Source organism: Equus quagga, chromosome 5 (genome assembly GCF_021613505.1).
Source record: "Equus quagga isolate Etosha38 chromosome 5, UCLA_HA_Equagga_1.0, whole genome shotgun sequence".
NCBI classification, from domain to species: Eukaryota; Metazoa; Chordata; class Mammalia; order Perissodactyla; family Equidae; genus Equus; species Equus quagga.
Genome location: NC_060271.1, coordinates 12,858,616 through 12,878,479, shown reverse-complemented (window position 1 = coordinate 12,878,479; position 19,864 = coordinate 12,858,616). Strand labels below are relative to the sequence as shown.

Genomic DNA, 19,864 nt, shown 5'->3' with positions numbered 1-19,864 from the left:
AAAGGGGAACAAACAGCTGCCTCCTAGACCAGCTGGGCCCGCATGATGTATTCCATCTCTGGTCATTTAATAGCCTCTGGCAGGGAAGTGTTATGTTCACTGCCGTTTTGCCCAAGTAGAGGTAACGCGAGTTAGCGTCATTCTCCATTCCAGGGAACACCTGGAGAAGAGAAGGCAGTCTGCCCCTTGGGGCATTCTGCCTGGAAACCATGTCTTTCCCCTAGGCTGAAATGCTCTTCCTTGCACTGTGCCTCCCTGGAAGCAACCACAGCTTTTGCATAGCCAAGTCACACTGAGGCTAGTGGTCTGCCTCCCATTCCCTGACTCCTGGGGTTTTGCTGTAGAGGGAGGATAATCAGCACAGCCTGAGGAATGCAAGTTCTGGGCGGACGGTAATTAATCTATCGGAGGAGGGAATCAAACACAGAAAGGCACCCCTTCACTTGAGACCGGCCAGGGCCCAGGCAGGCCCTTTCCTGCCGGCAAATTTCCCCACCACCTCCCGAAAGACAGGCATCTATTGGAGGTGCTCCCAGCTAGCTCCATGTTTCTAAACAAGCACCGTTTTCGAAACAACATAGGGACTTACGGGAGCCGCTCCACCACTGGAATGTAAGGCCAAGGTACCCCCAGCAGCAGGTTCCAAAGAGTTTCAAAGTACGTGATCTTAGTCTAGCTTAATTCCAAGTGAGGAAAAAGGAAAATTTTTTAGAATTCGTTCTAAGAAAGCTAGTAAGTGGCAAAGCCCAAGGCCAAACAGGTGGAATCTGTCTCAACCTTCTTCTCATTTCCAGGTTAATACTTTTCCAAGTTAGTTCATTTTATAGTATTTCATTGATTCTAAAATGCACATTTTTTAACAACACTGAAATCAGGATTCACAATTAATGGAGTGTCATAAAATTAAATGGCAAGTTTCTTATTCTTGGTACATGTCTTAAAATATATTGAATGAAATGAGTTCTAGTTCTTACTGCTCTATCTCAACCACTTCCACAGTTTGCACACGGACTGCTTATACCACGAGCAGGAGGGAGTATGGCAGACAGGCGCTCTGCCTTCCTAGCCTTTAGAATCTAACCTAGCAAATGTGATGCTGGTCGCTCTGCCTCTAGCCTCCATCCTCTGGAGCCCACAATACAAGTTAGTTATCTTTCTAACATGCTATCAGGCCTGTTACTCCTCTGCTTGTCTCCCATTAGAGTATGATCTTGGACTTCTATATCCATTAGAGACTATGTACTGTAGGGACAAAGAGTGCCAGTGTCACTAAATATTTGTTGTTTCAATAAACGTCTGCTTTTCCAACAGATCTCGGCCTAAGTTTTTTTTTTTTTTTTGATGAGAAAGGCCCTGAGCTAACATCTGTTGCCCATCTTCCTCCTTTTGCTTGAGGAAGACCATTGCTGAGCTAATGTCTGTGCCAGTCTTCCTCTATTTTGAATGTGGGATGCCTACATAACATGGCTTGATGAAGGGTGCCAGGTCCGCACCCAGGATTCGAACCCACGAACCCGGGGCTGCCAAAGCAGAGTGTGTGAACTTAACCACTATGCCACTGGGCCAGCCCTAAGGTTTCATTTTTAACGTGTTTATTCTCCTCTGTACTAGGCTGGGCACTCCTCGTATCTCCAGAGCCTTGCACAATGCCTGGGACACACAAGAACTTGGGAAGTATTTGTTGAATGAAGAACCCTGCCTCCTTCACTGGCCAGCCAGCCAGCATTAGCTCTAAGCCTTCCTCCCTAAGTTCTTATTTAGCAGGGAAATTGAGGCACAGGCCTTCCTTAAAATATGCACATTGTTAAACACACGGGCAGCAAAAAACAGTTTCAGGAAGGAAACTTGGGTTTCTGATTTTATTACTGGTAATTTATTGCACAGGTTTTTCTGCATTGAAAAAGTATCTGCTGTAAGGAGAAACAAGTGGGTCTGAATTCAGATTTCCCTCAGACTTCTAAAAGCATTTCCCCTAAAAAAGAAGCCATTCATCTAATTTTAAAGAAAATATATTCTTACACAAGACAATCCAAACTGATGCAAAATATTTATTCCAAGTTAGTTATTTTATGCAGTAGTTTCCCCTCAACAGACTTGTGATAACCACTTCTTTTAAATCTGTAAATAATGTTATCAAAATAATCTTAATCTTTGAAATCTCACAAAAATTTATATTTTACAATCCACCCTGAATATCAAGGCTGCAAGAATAACACAACATTTTTCTATATCCAAATATTTTACAGCTGTACCCAAAAAGGAAAAAAAAAAAAAAAAAAGAAACCACATATGCTTGGTTAAGGGCTAATGTTACCCGAGCAGCCAAAAAGAAAATAAAATATCCAAATTATTAGCATTAATTTAATACAATTATAACTTCAATAGTCACTTTGTCATTGACAATGATTGCTTGAGCACAGGGGTGAGTGCCCCAAGGGCTGGGAGTAGAAGCTGCTGCTGCAGACCCGCGTCTCCTCCACTCTGCACAGCCAGCTCCCACCTGTGCATCGCCCCATATAGACTGTGTGTGTGTGTGTATTTTAAAAATCTCTCCCACCACACAAACTTCTCTCTATTAAGCAGATAACAGGGAAGAACAACAACGAAAGCTCAACAAGCCAACTGCTCTCTCTTTGGGATAGGATTATTTCCCTTGTGCACGAAGTACTCAACAACAACCTAAGAAAAGGAAAAGAACGCTTTCTCCTGTATACTCCCCAAACACACAAGCGGAGTTTACTGGCTCAGACTGAACTGTAAGCACTGATATGCCTACTTCCAGGCATCGTCATCGGATGTTTCACTGCTACTGGTTTCCGTGTCTGAGTCCTCAAACTCTGCTTTACAAGTGCTTCTCCAAGGGGAGAACAGGCTGGAACTGCGGCTCTGCAAGAAGCCATTCTTCCCAAAGCCGTTTCTTCTCAGCTGTGGTTAGCACGGGAAAGAAAGAAAAAAGAAATCAATAACTACATTGGCCCATGGGACCCAGGAAAGGCCAGGCCTCCATTAGATTCTAGGCGGAATAAGGGGGAGGGCCCTTCTAAGAGACTGAAGATTTCTTAGACCAGTGCTTTTCAAACTCTAATGTGCAAACGAATCATCTAAGGATCTTCAAAATGCAGATTCTGATTCAGTATTCTGGGGTAGGGCTTGAGATTCCCTAGTTCTGAGAGTTCTTAGGTGAAGTCAATGAGCGGGGGAAGAGCGCTGAGTGGCAGTCTTTATGTCGGCCTGTACCTTCTCTTTATAGGACTTAACACAATTGCTCTTTATGCTTTAAATAGGTATCAGCAGAACATCAGCTGCATGAGGTTTCCAGAGACCCCTCTGTCTTGTCCACTGCTGTAAACCCTAATATCTGAGAGTGCTTGACTTGGAGAAAGAATCCAAGCATTTGTTAAATAAATTCAAATAGGCCATCTGACTTCTTGGCTCTGGCCAGAGGACCCGCAGGAAACCCAGGCCTGGAGGCATAGGAGGGTGAGCCTGCTCCCCGAGAGACCCAGGGCTCAGCTCCTAACTCTGGGGCCCAGCTTTGTGATTCTGCTAAGAGGTTAGAGCTTCCAAGATGAAAGAACATACTTCTTTCTGAAATCTGCTACCTACTGATGTGGTTTTTGTCTCCACCACTGAAGATTCCCATTGCTCTGGCAAAATGAGATGCTCCTCTCTATGTCTATTATGGCAACTTATACTTTCTTGTTCAATGTCCTTCTTCACACTAAACTTAGGCTCCCAGAGGCTATGACTGTCTCATTTCTGTCCTTGTCATTAACTGTCTTCCCGGGAAGGGTTCTGACATACCTGCTCTGTCTTCATGTGGAACTCTCTGAGCTCATCCTCTGTGAGGGGAAGGCAGTTCTCATCATTTTCAGGATACTCCTGCCATCCCATTGCTTTCAACAACCTGGTGGAGGCAGGTCAGGCAAAGAAAATAAGACACCTTTAAGCATAAGTGGGAAGCCCACAACCTTCCAAAGAAAACTTTCCTGCCCAGGGGAATGGTATCCACTCGGATATTAGAGAAGAAACTTGGTTTTTCTTTTCTCCTCACTGGGATAAGGTTTAATTATGGCTACTTAGGTGCTTCTAATTAAATGGAGGATCTCCACAGTTGAGACGATAAGAGCTATAGAGAAGAGACAGTAGAAGCAGCAGAAAATACGCCAGCAAAGAGAGACAAGCCAAACTGCAAAGCCCTCTCTGTCCCAGAGACAAAACAGAGGAAGAAATCTCCCTTTTCTTTCTTGTGAGCAGATTAACACATCTCCACATGTACATAAGTTCTCTTTCAATTTCATGGCATTGTGGACTCCTTCATAATCTTGTGATCTTGCTGACTCCCAAAGTTCCTCTGGACAGAAGCCTCCTTTCAGAAAGGTACTGCCATGCTTGGCAGGCCTCACCTGTCATCCAGCTGCCCAGACAGCTGGCTGCTCTATGTTCAAAGCCCTCATTTAAAGAACAAGCTCCACACATGGGGGTCTCACGCCTCCCAAGGTCCCCCCTTTAGGGGGTCCTACGGTAAGTGCTCACTTGGGCCAGGAGGGTCCCAGGGGCCAGCACAATAGTCTCAGATCCCCTCTCTCCGCTCCAACTGGAGCCATAAACTGAGCCTGAAACTAAACTACATGAAAACCTTGGAGAGAAGAGTGTGAGAAAGCTAGCCGAGTCTCTAAAGCAGCGCCTAGTGGGCAACAAGCCAACCTGGAGCATACAGAGAACAAGTTAACGGTGCTTGTGGGCACGTTTCTCTGTATGCTGGACTCAATCTGAGACGTCTTCTTAAGTATCTTCAAGCTCCTTGCAGGCCACACACAGCATGCCCTGTAATCCAATCCTCTCTCACCTGTGCTCTGCTTCCAGTGAGTGTGAGAGGACCTCCCCTTCCTCCTCTACAGGGAGTGCAAGACCATTCTGATGACAGCCTTCCCCTCCATTTTCCTTTGGTTCAGGAGTGCTGTTGTCCTCCAGCTGCAATAAGGAAAGGAAGGACACACTTAGTTAATGATCTTTTGGGGTAAGATAAGCAATCTACAAGATTAAGGAATCCTAATACAGGAAAATGCTTTCCAGAAGAAAATCTAACCCATAGGTCTTCCCCATTTAAAAATGAGGACTTGGGGGCTGGCCCTGTGGTCAAGTGGTTAAGTTTGGCAAGTTCAGCTTCAGTGGCCTGGGTTTGGTGCCTGGGTGTAGACCTACAGCACTTGTTGGTGGCCATGCTGTGGCAATGACCCACATGCAAAATAGAGGAAGACTGGAACAGATGTTAGCTCAGGGCCAATCTTCCTCAAGCAAAAAGAGGAAGAATGGCAAAAGATGTTAGCACAGGGCCAATCTTTCTCAGCAAAAAATGAATAAATAAATAAAATGAGGATTTGTTCACTTTGCTAAGATTTTCAAAGGATACCAACTGGCCACCATCTTAACTTCATATCATGTCAACTGTGGCAGAAGCTACTAGATGCCTGTGCGGTATCAATTCTCTATTCTTCCTTACTGACTTGGACTAAGGAACCAACACACTCAGCTTTAAAAAGTTCACTCCCGTACGACTTCCTTGCAGCTAGGAGTGGCCATTTGACAGCTGGCCAATGAAATACAGGTGGAAACTGCAGGTGTGGCTTTGAAGAAAGCATTTAAAAAAGGGGCAGACATCCCTTTTCAGGTTTTTGGCTCTCTGTCCTTTCCCTAACTAGAATGTGGACTGGAAGCCCAGAGGTGCACAACTATCCTAGTCCAAGGTAACCAAAAGTTACAAATTTCCTGATAATACCAATGAGCTGGCATGACCTCTTGGACTGTGACCTCTAACCTTCCTGGTGCAGAATACAAAAACTCTTGTTTGATGGTTCTGTTGGTCAGATTTTCTTATATTGCCACTAAATATAATCCTAACTGACAAAAGCTTCTGTAATTTTTCAACTTATTTTTTTTAAAGATTGGCGCCTGAGCTAACAACTGTTGCCAATCTTTTTTTTTCCTTTTCTGTTTTGCTCCCCAAATCCCCCAAGTATAGTTGTATATTTTAGTTGTGGTATGTGGGATGCTGCCTCAACATGGCAAGATAAGCAGTGCCATGTCCGTGCCCAGGATCCGAACCAGCGAAACCCTGGGCCGCCGAAGCAGAGTGCGCAAACTTAACCACTCAGCCACGGGGCCGGCCCCTGTCAACTTCTTACAGCACTGACCAATTCAAGACTTACTGGCAGTGCTGGCCTGTTTAAGAACCCTGACTCCCAACGCAACTATCACTGAAATAAGCCCTAACTTGAAATCTGCTGAAGAGAGGATTACTCACTTCATAGGCTGTCACTCCTACAGATAAATCTCTGTACATTTAAAAAACCTGCCATATCTTTCTCCCTTCAGAAGAAAAAAAGCGCACACATAACAAAGGAAAACAGCTAAGTTGCCCCAGAAAAACCCTATGCGCTTACATCCTCCAGCTTGTCACAGTCTCTGCTCTCTGAGAAGTCTCCAATCCGGTCATCCTTCAGAGTCTTCAGGAACTCGCTCTTCCTGTCGGTAGTTCGGCGGGTCAACTTGGTCAGACGAGAGGAGCTGATCTCAATCGGAGGAGTGGTGCTGGAGGGACTCTAGGCAGATATCACAAATAGGTTGCTCCTGACAGCAAAGAGCAAGAACTTCCAGATTCTCTGGGTTACTTTTTTTTTTTTTTTTTTGAGGAAGATTAGCCCTGAGCTAACTACTGTCAATCCTCCTCTTTTTGCTGAGGAAGATTGGCCCTGAGCTAACATCCGTGCCCATCTTCCTCTACTTTATATGTGGGATGCCTACCACAGCATGGCGTGCCAAGCAGTGCCATGTCCGCACCCAGGATGTGAACCAGTGAACCATGGGCCGCTGAGAAGCGGAATGTGTGAACTTCAGAGCTGCGCCACTGGGCCAACCCCTATGGGTTACTTTTTTATGGTACTGATTTCCAGAATCTGGTAGCCTATTTATCATTCTGTTTGTTACCAAAAATAAACTATCCTTTTCATTTAAACAGACTTCACCTTTGCAGAGTTTTTATGGTTACGACTGGACAGCTTATACAGATACCGGTATAATGCCAGTCTAACACAGGCCAACCTTGGTGTACCACACGGCAACTGCCCCATCCTGCTACTGCCCATCTTTGGATGCTAACAGGAATCACCAGTAAATGAACGAGTCTGAGCTAAGCACAGCTACAAAAGAAGTGGAGTTAGAGCAGTACATGTCACACCACATATCTTAGTGTAAGTAAATGGGAAATGGCAACTTTAGAAAAGACTACACAGCTTTCTCCTCACTCACCTCTTTGGGAGAGCTTAAAACTGTGCCACCAGCCAGTACTACTGGTTTGGTTACAGAGATTGGACTGGTAAAAGCAGACTCCCGGCTAGAAGAAAGGGATCCTGATTTGTGTTCCATTCTGTTAGCTTTCCATGCACTGGGCTACATGGGAAGAAAGAACAAATCAGTCAGAACAAGAAGCAGACAGAAGCTCAGCTAGTAAGATCATAAAGTAAAGAGTGAAATGGTATGTGGGAACATGAGTTCCCAGAACTTACCTGTCTCAACATGTTTGGGAGGTATGTAACCTCTTTGTGAGGTTACACACTTGAAGGAAAAAGGCAGACAGGAACCAGAAGGGCCATGGGATACTGATAGGTACTTCTCAGAGAGAGAGCTCTAGTTCAATAAGCTTGGAAGATGCTGGGGTGAATAAAATTCAACAGGTTTCTTTCTTTCTTTTTTTTTTGAGGAAGATTGGCACTGAGCTAACAACTGTACCAATCTTCCTCTATTTTATGTGAGATGCCGCCATAGCATGGCTTGATGAGCACTGCTATGTCCACACCCGGGAACCGAAACTGCAAACCCCAGGCCACTGAAGCAGAGCGTGCAAACTTAACTCTATGCCACTCTGCCGGCCCCTCAACAGGTTCCTTTACTGTGCTATTTCTCAAAATATGCACATGTGAATTTGAGAGGCAGATATAATATGTAGCATTTTCCAAACTTATCTGACCCCAAAATGTTTTCTTTTATGGTGTGTTTGTTAACCTCTGATGTAATCCAGTACCCTTACAAAAAAAAAAAAAAAAAAAAAGAAAGAAAAAAAGGCACATCAGAAAAATGCTGCTTTCCGGGAACTTCAATGGCAGGGGACTAATTCCAAGCCAGGGTGGGCAATGTGAATGGCTGGACAATCCCAATTTAGTCCAGAGGCCTTCTTTTGCTCAGCTTGTGGGGTGTGGGCCCATTCTGTCATTCTGCCCCTGGCCCCAACTACGATGGCAGTGTAGTATAGCTGGAATAATCCTTTTCTTTTTTTGAGTCAATCACACTGTTTCAGAAGAATAGGGAAGATGAGGCATGTCAATGGAGTGAGGCTAAAGTAAGGGAAAAATGTCCATTTTCCCAGAATGAAACAATTAGAACTAAGAGACTTTCAGGACAAAGGAAGGGTCTGAGTGAAAAGAATTTCTTTCTTGGTATTAAAGAGGATACTACAGGCTTCAGGAAGAGAATTAACTATTTACCATGAACCACATGCTTGTCATACGGTTTTATTTAATTCTTAACCCATTCACGTATAATTATTATGTCAACTTTTTTACAGAGAATGACTCTAAGGTTAAGTCAGTCATGCAATTTGTCCAAAGTTACTCAGCCAGTATGTGACATTGTTTTTTCACAATGCCTCCAAAAAGAACAAGCAAGCAGATAAGAGATGCAATGACCCAACTGGAATGGAGATTGATTTTTTTCTTGCACTGATGAAAATCTAAAGATAGGCTGTTTATGTCAGGCTAACTATCCAAGATGATAGTTCCCTAGTGGCTTCCCAAAAGTTGGAGAGGGTCATCAGATGTCTTGTCTTTAACACTGCCAACTCAGGGCACAAAAACACTTGGGTTTCTGCCATAGTAGAACCAGACAGTGTTACCTGCAACAGGATACTCACATCTCTGCCCAACTCTATTCCAACTTAATCTTAATTTTCAGCTAACTCAAACACTATGGTATAGCTGGCTGCTCAATGGAGAAAAACATTATGCCCCGCACCCCTTTTTATTAGAGGCACTACCTATGTGGAAATCCACTAAAGTAAACCAATATCAACCATTGCTTTCTTTTTAAAATGTCCTCTCCTTTCCTCCAGACTCCAAATCAACCCCAATACTCTCCACCTCAGTTGATCTTGCCTTTTCCTACTGGAGTAAGTCAGAAGTCATTGAATCCAAACTTTCCCCAATTCTTTCCTTTGCACCTCAAGCTCCTTCAATAGCTTCCTCCTCCCTTTCTACCATTCTACATCTGTTCATTCCCTTTGTGAATTTACCATTTATTTCTCCCTTGTGTCTTTAATCTCCTTCCAATTAAGTTCTTCTATTTTATCTACAAACATGCTAAGCTATCTTACTGAACTAAGAGAAAAAAACTAAACAGATTTATTTTCCCTTATATTACTATCCTTTTATTGCCAAACTTTTCTGCATGAGTCAATATCTGCTGTCTTTCAGTGCTCATTATTGCTCATTATTACTTAGTTTTTAATTCCCTGCAATACTCAGCCTCTATCTATCCCCATTTTAATAAAATAATTCTTTGAGTAAGTAAACAAAAATCTTGTCCTCATATTATATTCCAAGGCCAGCTCTTAAGTATCTGTTTTTGGAGAATGAGAGACTGCTCGTTACCCATCTTTTTTCAACCTGTCCCTCTTTCCCTTCTCAATTCCCTGATACTTCACTCTCCTTAGCTCCTGAATTCTTCCCAGTCTGTTCAGTGGATGTAGGCATTCTCCAAGGTTCTAGTCTCAGTACTCTTCTTCTGCTGGAATCTGTTCCTAGGTGAACTTCATTAGAAAAACTAGTTATTCGTAACTGTTTGTTTAAATTGCTAAAATTATGTAAAACTGTCTCTCTATCCCTAGCCTCTCCTGAGCTTTTACAAAGACCTCCACCATTTGGCTTTAGTCTTACTTCCCAACTACTAACTATATTTAACCACTTGTCTTCTCCCAAACCTGGCATGTTTTGCCTCCAAATTTTGGGGGTAACAATACTCCTGCCTGGAATGATCACCTACTTGCTCTCTAACAAACTTCTACTGTTTTTGCAAACTACCATTTACTGACTACTTAGGATGTGCCAGTAATATATTCCGAGTACTTTCAGAACTTCAATTTTATTCTTTTACCACAATTATATGACAAATGATAATTAGCTCCAATTTATTTATTTAAAGATTATATTTTTCCTTTTTCTCTCAAAGCCCCCCGGGTACATAGTTGTGTGTTTTTAGTTGTGGCATATGGGACGCTGCCTCAGTATGGCTTCACGAGCGGTGCCATGTCTGTGCCCAGGATTCAAACTGGTGAACCCTGGGCCACCGAAGCAGAGCATGCAAACTTAACCATTCAGCCATGGCCCCTCCAATTTACTTTTAAGGAAACAAGTTTAACAAAATTAAATAACTTGTTCAAAATCACAGCCCTAGGGAGCAGCATGAAGTCTGACTCTAAAACCTGAATTCTCAACTTCCTCTCTTCTTTTTACCCTTCAAGATGGGAGATATTCTGGGGCAGTGGTAAGAGCCCTGGTGTGAAGTCAGACAAACCTGGTTTAAGAGTCCTGACCCTATCACTTTATTAGCTATGTAACTGTATGTTACATAACTTTATATATGATAGGCTTAGAGGAGTAAATGTTATAAAATATGTAAAAGGCTTAATGCATGTCTTGGAACATAGTAAGATATCAACAAATGGCAGTTCTCTTTCCTTTGCCATTTCAAAACCCAGTTCAAATATGATCTTGTCTGTAAAGACTCTGACCCTCTCCAGGCAGAAGAGTACAATGATTTTTTTTATATCTTTCTCTCCACTAGACAGCAAATTCTTTGAGATAATTTTGTGCCTCTAGTGACACACAGCTTTTAGTACCTAGTACTCAATGTTTAATAATTGCTGAATGCCTAGAGAAAATGAATGAACGGATAAAGCCACATCTGCCTACTAGTCACCACACCTCTTCATTTCTCTAGTATCTCACATTCAAGGTAACCAGAACCACTCTCATTAATTTTTCCTGAAAACTCATCTTTCTCTCCTGTCTAACCCTATGGAAATGGTTGCAGAGTTACCCCAGTTTCCCAGGGAAGAATGCTCAGTATCCTGTTTTTCTCCCGTCTAATTAGCTTCCCACTAGGTGCCATCGCCACCTCCCTTCTCTGCCTACCTTCACCACCGCTGTTCAAGCTTCATTACCATTTACAAGGATAACGGCAGCCTTTACATTAGTTTTCCTGAATTCATTTTATCCTTAACTCAGTCCTACACAACAGGGCTAACTGATCTTAAATGCTGTGTCCATGATTTTTATCCTTGCCACTTCTTCACTCCCAGAAGATTTCTGAGATCCTTGACAATATGGTATTGTCTTACTCACTTTTAGACTTTCTATATACTAACAGAATGCATGCAGACATTTCAATGAAGTAACACTTATGAAAACTCTTTATAAAATGTTGATAATAACAGCTACCATTTATTAGCACTTACTATATGCCAGTTTTAAGTACTTTACAAAATTTTCTCACTTCTCATAAAAACATTAAAAGATAGGTACCATTACCTCCATTTTATAAATAATGAAACAGACACTTAGAACTTAAGTAACTTGCCCAAGGTTCTATCACAAAGAAGGTGCAAAGTAGAATCTGTCTACAGCAAAGCCCTGCTGTTAATTTCCATGCTACACTGTTTCTTTTAGTAGCTGCTCTCGACTTGAATTCATTCTTTCCCTTCTACATCAGTGGAACAAGTACCCTGCACACCTTTTTCAAAGATAATTCCACTTGTCAATCAGTTATATTCCCACTCATTTCTCCTTGGGCTATGCTCCTTTAATGTCCTCTTTCAGGTATATTTCAAGTTGCCCCCAGGGGCTTCTTGCTACAGATTTTCTTCATCCTTTCTGTGATAGTACACCGTTTTTTTCTAAGTCTGAATTACAATTTTTCAGTCCTATTGACTACATTGTTATTTTCCTACTATCTATGAAATATTAACTATTTCCCTCAAGTCTTATTTTCCCATTCTTTACTCCTCTTGATACTCTTCCCTTAGAAGCTTATCTACCCTAAAAGCTTCATTATCACGAGGATAATGACCCTCAGTCCTGATATTTCTCCAGTGCTACCAGGAATAATTAAAATAGTTCATTCACTATCCCTCAAATATGCCTAGCGTTTTCTGGATTCAGAACTTTTATTTACCTATCTCTTCTTTTAACATTCACAATACTCTCCAGACTCTTCTGCCTATCCAAACCTGGACCACCCTCCAAAGATCAGTTCAAATCAGTTTTTCAGTAAAATTTTCCTTGATGGTCATAGTCTGAGCTGATCTTGCTCCTCTGAACTGTGTAAACAGTGTTTAATTAATTTAGTTATTCCAAATCTGTTTAGGATTTATTTTATTTCATATGCAATAATAGGAGCTTTTATCTTGTCATATCTTGTCACCTCAATTAGACTTTCAGCTCACGGAGGGTCAAGACTCATTTTGTACTTCTTTGTATTGCTCATAAGCAGCAAACACAGTGCTTGCATCTAGAGGAAAGTGAATTAATTAATGCTCACTGTTTTTTCTCCCAGTAAATTCTAATTATTTGTTTCCTTATAGTGGCTGGAATTCATTCAAGCAATTATTATCAGGGTGCTTGGGATACAAATATGAAAAGGACCTGAAACCTGCCCTTAAGGAGATTACTACCAAGTGAAGAAATAAACAGACGCAATGAAGTGCTTTAGATATTGTGATAAAACACAGAGTGCTATTCAATTACAGAGATACAAGAATAAATTAGATCTTTAGATGTATGTGATAGAAAAGGATTCAGAGAAAGAATGACATGAACCTGAAGGATGAATAATTTCCCGGGAAAGAAAAAGAAAGGGCAGTAAAATGTAAAAGATAGATTGGGCTTAGGCTATAAAGAACTATATATAACACTGCCAAGGAGTGTGTACACTGCATTATAAAGTCAAGGAGTGGCAAGCTACAATTCATGGTCCAAATCTGGCCTCCTGAAGCTGTTTTTGTACGGCCCAGGAGCTAATAAAGTTTTTTATATTTTTAAAGGGTGGTTAAAAAAAAAAAAAAACAGAACAAAACATGTAACAAAGACCATATGTTATATATGACCAGCAAAGCCTGAAATATTTAGCATTTAGCCCTTTACAGAAAGTTCACCAACCCGTGTTATAGATGGTTTGGAAGCACTGAAGGGATTTAGGAAAGCATGTGATATATGCAAATTGTTTTACGATAATCATTCTGGCAGTCCTGTGAAAGACGAATACGTAGAGAGGAGCAAATAGAAGGATATATTACACCAGTACGAGGCATTAGGATATCACAGAGGCAATAACTGACAAGGACTTTATAACTGCTTGGTAAAGGGGAGTGAGTGAGGAGCAGGAAAGAAGCAGCCAAGATATCCCAAGTGATCAGATGGATGCTGATGCTTTTATTGCAAACAGCAAATCAGGATAAGTAGGTTTATGAAATGAAGCTAACAAGTGTGAGAAGCCTACTAAAAATCCAGCTGGCAACAGTTTGGAGACAGAGTACAATACTATACACATCACAGGCACTGAATGAATGAATGGTGAATGATTCAACAGGAAAAAACAAATTTACTAAAATTTTTTGATTTATTCCCAAACATCTGCTGTATAAGGTTCTTACACTGATTCCAAATCATACCTTGGAAGGAGGTGGTGCAGGCTTAGGAACCAGGTTCTTATAGACACTTGGAACCATGGTTGACGATTTGTTCCCATTTGCATGGTGAGATCCTGGTGAGGTGAATGCAGCAGAGAAGGCAGCAGCAGGATCTTCTTTGGAAACTTTTTTGATGACTAGCATTTTGGAGGGTTGCTTGGCACTAGGTGGGTTTTCTGTGAAATACAACAGTGGAGAGACACAAGAATGTCAAATCCATTCGTTAACAGGAAGCACAATTTATAGAAAAAGGCTTCACTTTCAACAAAGAGCTGAGAGTGGAGACTGAGGGACAAACATTTCCTGGTGTGCACTTGACAGATACTCTTGAAAGTGACACTACTTGGGTACTGTAGGAAGAAAGGCAGCATTTGAAGCACTTCATTCTAACTTCATAAATCAACCAGAAAGCCCAAAGACGTTAGCAGTCCTTCAGGGGTATAAGATGTCTAGAGTATGGTGTGATCACTCAGCCATAGACCAAAGAATGGTATCTAAGGGTGGCAGCTCCTGTCAGCTGGGAATGGAGAGGAATGAGGAAATTGGGGAAAAGAGTCTGCCATGAAACCTTCTGATAAGGCAAACTAAAGTAAAGCTATACACCATTAACCAAGGGGAAACGGCACAGCAATCACCCATAATCCTATTGACTCAAGATCCAAACTACATTGGGATATGCTAAAGCCTTCCCAGTAAGACGCCTGTCTACTGAATGTGTCTACTATAGGGACTAGGAGAGTCCAATTTGTAAATGCCAAACATCTCAATGCCACAGATCAGGTTTGGTTTGAAATAGTGATTTGTGTTAATTTTTTTATAAGGCTAGTTATTCCTAACACATACATATAAATGTGTGTATTTATATGTTTTCCCCTTGCCCTATACAATAAACATCTTTTTTTTTTTTTCAGTAAGACTGGCCCTGAGCTAACACCTGTGCTGATCTTCTTCTATTTTGTACATGGGACACCGCCACAGCATGACTTGATGAGTAGTGTGTACGTCTGCATCTGGGATATGAATCCGTGAACCCCAGGTCACCAAAGTGGAGTGTGAACTTAACCACTGTGCCACCAGGCCGGCCCCACAAGCATCATTTATAATTGCCCCCAAAATCTCAACGAAACAAAAAAAGTCAACAATTGGAACCTGGTTAAACAAAATGGTCTATAGAATGTGGTAATATATAGCCTTTCAAAGAATATTTTAGAAGATTATTTAGTAACATGGAACAATGTTTAGAATATATTGTTTTGTATGCCCATCAGAATTTAGGAGACAACTATAACGCATAACATTCAATTTGTTACAAGTTAATTAGCAAAGTTAATTAAAAGCTACTTCTTATGAGTTTTCTATTGTTTTCCCTTTGCTTAAAATCTGCTTCCAAATTCAGAGCTCTACAAGGTCTCAAGTGCCTTTATTCTGACTCCCCTACCATTAGTCATGCATCGCTTAACGACAGTGATATGTTCTGAGAAATTTGTTGTTAGGCGATTTTGTTGTTGTGCAAACATCATGGAGTGTTATTACACAAACATTACACAAAGACGGTATAGCCTACTACACACCTAGGCTATATGGAACTAATCTTATGGGACTACTGTCATTTAGGAGGTCCATCATTGACCAAATGTCATTATGCAGTGCATGACTGTACATTTCAATGATATTTTGGGGGGCAGAGTATGAGCTAATAGGTGTTAGTTACCATGTGCAAATGGATGGGATGAGAAACAGGAGATAAAGAAACAAACAAGAGATAAAGAATTTTTTTCTCCTTTTCTTAAGAAAAACTTAAAATTGGGCTTTTAAAATGGTAAAATCTACCTACCCCACACTCCAGAAGGGGTCCCAATAGGTCTGCATGGCGGATTCTGTTTGCCAGCTTCTGGATTCAAAGAAGGCTAGGAAAAAAGGGATATTAATGGTTGATACAGAAAGCTAATCATTTTGGCACTTTCTGCAAAGTAGCCACTATCATGGAACCTATCAAATAATTATCTATCAGCAGCACTTATTTAACGCTGTATTCAGAATTAACAAACAGATGTCGAAAAACAATAGATCTTACATTAATCATAGGCTCTCTTGGGTTTCATTTCCTTTAATATAAGAGGATTTTAATTTTTTTTTAATAAACAGACTAAATGTGCAAGTTCTCATCTTCCTATAGGACACGTATGCCAAATAAGGAGGCAAAGAAAGCTGAATGAACAAGAACGTGGATCACTTTTCTCAGATTTAAGGAGCACAATCTGGTCAGCGAAATGTATAGTATTCATAGCTTTTCTAAGACTGCTTTAGGGCAGAGGCAGACCATGTGCCAGGGACTGAGCAGGAATACAAAGGCAATTAAGACAATTAAGAACAACCCTTGTCCTCACAAGGGTCACAGTCTCACTACAAAAATAAACTTATAAACAAATAAGTACAATAAAAGGTTACAGGGACTATGATAAAGATTCACATCAGGGAAGAGGAGTACTAAAGAAGGACTAGTCAATTCCACTCGTAAGAGAAGTGCTAACAGAAAAGGTTTCATTAGAGGTGATGATGAATTCCAAAGCTGGAAAATGGGTGATTCCAGGAACAGAATGCTCAATGAACATCAAGACAGAAAAGCAGGAAAAAGAATATTCAGAGATCTGCAAACAGTTCAGCATGCTTAGTGCTAGGGAAGGAGCGGACCCTCTGTGGGAAAGGGATGTCTGGCAAGAGCCAGACTGTGAAGTTATTTCTTAGGGAGACTGAGTTTTATTCTGTAGGTAATGGGGATCCATCTCTTATGCTCAGAGTTAACATGATCCAATTGTTAGTTTACCAAAGCTTGAAGGATGTATTTGTGGGGTTTAAACATGAAGTAGGAGACCAATTCCATAGTCCAGGAGAGTAATAAAGGCAATGAGAGTAGAGGAAGAGATGAGGGGAAGGACGGAGAAGTGTTAAGAGCAGTAGACTGGACTTAACACTAATTGTTTAGGGAGTGTCAGGATGACACTGGCGTCCAAGCCCAAACTTCACAATTTGGTAATAGAGTATGAAAATGGCTTTTCAGCACAATTGCCCATGGAACATTAAACAAACAGAAAGATGCCCAAACTCTACGACAGTCTCCGAATCAAAATCTCCAGGGGTGGGGCCCCAATAGGTATGTATTTTCAACCTGTCAAAATGAGAACCACTGGCATAGAACAAACACGGATACAAACTGAACCTACCAACTCACTATATAAATGGACAATCAGAGACAGAATAAGGAGGACAGATAAATACACTCCTCTGGATGGAATAGTATAGGAAGAAGGAGTCCCCATGAACAAACGCTATGGTTTCTTGTTTTAATAGGCCTGTGTTCTTAGTCACGTTCTATTAGGGTATTCAGAGATACTGATCCTATTCATGTGATATTGATCTCTTTCCACTGATTCTTAAAAACAGTAAAGTATAAAACAAATACAGAAAACTGCATAAAACAGATGGGCAAAAGTTCTTGTAATCACCACTGAGTTTAAGCAACAGAACATTACCGGCCAAACCAGAAACATTTTATAAGCCTTTTTCAAAAAAATTTTTTTAAAAAATCCCTCCCTGATCTTTAAAAATAATCCTTACTTACGGTGATCACCTCTTTGCTTCTCTTTTACCACCCAAGTGTGTATCCCTCAAAACAATAGTTTTGTCTCCAAAAAACATCTCAACTTTCTTAATCTATATGTCACCTTAAAAAATCTTACACCTATTTCCTATAAATTGGTAGTTGGTTCTAGTGGCTACAGAACCCTGCCCCCACATGCATTGGCAAGGAAACTTCTTGATGGTTTTGTGTTCTTCCATTAGGAGACATACAAAGTCTGGCTGTGCTTCTTTTTGTGACGTTGGTAGATACTGATGCTCAAAGCCTATAACAGTTAACACAAGCAGCAAAACAATGATCTTCCTTCTTTTTTTTAAAAGGTTTTATTTTTCCTTTTTCTCCCCAAAGCCCCCTGGTACATAGTTGTGTATTTTCAGTTGTGGGTCCTTCTAGTTGCGGCATGTGGGACGCCGCCTCAGTATGGCTTGATGAGCGATGCCATGTCTGCACCCAGGATTCGAACTGGCGAAACCCTGGCCCACCAAAGCAGAATGCGTGAACTTAACCACTCGGCCATGGGGCCGGCCCCTGATCTTCCTTCTTCATTGGCTAGTATACTTCCACCAAAAAGGAACTTCCGTTCATCTATTCGGTGACTCTGTGGTACGATTCACATGGAAAAGATAGAATACATGCTTGTTTCTTAAGTGAGGTATTATTGTGAACTCACAGATTTAATCATATTTGATGTGATTCAAACTCTTAAAGTTGTTATCCTTAATTGCATGAAATATCCCATGTTCAGCTGGTGGGAATCTCTTTACTTTGGATTCTGAATCCTTTTGATACAACCCTAGTAGTCTATAATCACTTCTTTGCTATGCAGTATGACAAAATATTCCGAACTTAGCTTGTAAATATCCAGTCCAGCAACAGGATTTTCAGACCACAATCTGGGCACTAGAGATGCTCACTGCTGGTTGATTATGGTTTTTAGGTCTTTTCAGTGGACAGAGCCTGAATACATATCTACACATTTTCAAAGATAAAATACCTCATGACTTCTTACTGATATTTCCGATTCAAATTAAGTACCTTGTGTTTTTACTGAACATCTTCTATCTTGTATCTGTTATTTCCTTTCTTCTACACTGAGATTCTGATTTTCAAGGACACAAGGTATAGAATATCGTATTCAATTGTTTTATCTCATACTACATACGACAGTCTCAGAATAACAATATTACACCACCAATGTGATTAACACAATGTTAACTTCTTGGCACATGCTCTCCTCATTCTCCCATTAAAAGTGATGCTGTATCTGGACTGTCAGAGTCCATAGCTATTACATGCTATACTCCCTTTTAATTCTCATTGAGTCTTAGTTTTACAATTAACCCTATATTTACCACCTTCCTTTCTGTTATCTTTCTGGTTAGTTTGGTTATCTAAATCCTGTTCTCTAGTACTTTCCTCAGGAAAAGTCTTGGGAACAATATTCCAAGTTCTCACACATTGATGTTTGTGACCTTTATAAGTGAAGATAAGTTTGAGAGAGTCTAAAAACCCTCAGCTCCTATTTTCTTTCCTTGAGTAGGTACTGTAATTGTTACTCCACTGATTTCTGTTATAAAGCTTTGTTATCAAAGTCTATCTATTTTCCTTCTCTTTATAAGTTACTTGGTCTCCATGTCTGAATGCCCAAAGGATCTTTTTCTTTTTCACTTGAGTCTAGAATTTTCTGAGTCTTGAGGTGTCCACTCTTTGGCGCTCCTTTCAATTTGTAGCTTCAAATTTCATTGTATTTCAGGAAATTATTCCTGAATTATACTTTTTAGCATTTAAGCTGTTCCTTTGTTTTTTTTTTTTTTTTTTTTGGTGGGGGGCAGAGGGAGGGGAGAATCCTATTATACATATATTGGATCTTTTTTGCCAAACTTCTGTATCATTTTTTTCTCAACTCTTATTTCTCTGTCATTTAAAATTTTTCCTGTCTTCTAACTCTTGAAAAAAATTAGTATTTATCCTCCGTTACTTTTTTTACTCTTCCTTTTTCTGAAATCTTTTATTACTTCTTTCCAGAGTTCTAGCACCTTGAGATTATCTGGTTTATGTTGTTCTTATACTATTTTCTTGGTATCATTTAGCTAAACTTTAAAATAGCAGCTATAGTTCTTAGCTGTTTTGTGGATATGTCTCACAGGTATACTTTGCATTCCCTGTAGGGATGTTATTCTGCTCCTTATTCCCTTGACCCTTTTACGTTGGTCGGTTACATATGACTAATTTTTGTGAATGTGGCTCAAGACAGCTTTTCTAACATCATGCTTTAGAGCTCTCTCTTCTGTTTCCATGGAGTGTTCAAAAATATAGTGGTTTACTTTCTTTGATGTCCTGGCTGCCCCCACCCCCCCATCTGAACCTTCCCTTTGTTTTATCTTTATTGTCTCTGTCTCCGTAGCTCAACATAGATTCTATTTCCAAAATTT

General features: G+C 40.7%; 1 protein-coding gene across 5 annotated transcripts in view; it reads right to left on the bottom strand.

The window, feature by feature from the left end:
* Window positions 1–2,030: 2,030 nt before the first annotated feature.
* Window positions 2,031–19,864, bottom strand: part of GPBP1L1 (GC-rich promoter binding protein 1 like 1) — a 52,626-nt gene continuing 34,792 nt past the window's right edge. For all 5 annotated transcript variants that reach the window (XM_046661938.1, XM_046661941.1, XM_046661939.1 and 2 more), the window contains exons 6-12: window positions 15,630–15,702; window positions 13,778–13,971; window positions 7,309–7,449; window positions 6,444–6,602; window positions 4,850–4,974; window positions 3,805–3,907; window positions 2,031–2,925 (exon numbers count right to left, since the gene is read on the bottom strand). In XM_046661938.1, coding sequence (XP_046517894.1) covers window positions 2,773–2,925; window positions 3,805–3,907; window positions 4,850–4,974; window positions 6,444–6,602; window positions 7,309–7,449; window positions 13,778–13,971; window positions 15,630–15,702 — 948 coding nt within the window. In that variant the 3' untranslated portion in view covers window positions 2,031–2,772. The remainder of the gene's footprint in view (window positions 2,926–3,804; window positions 3,908–4,849; window positions 4,975–6,443; window positions 6,603–7,308; window positions 7,450–13,777; window positions 13,972–15,629; window positions 15,703–19,864) is intronic.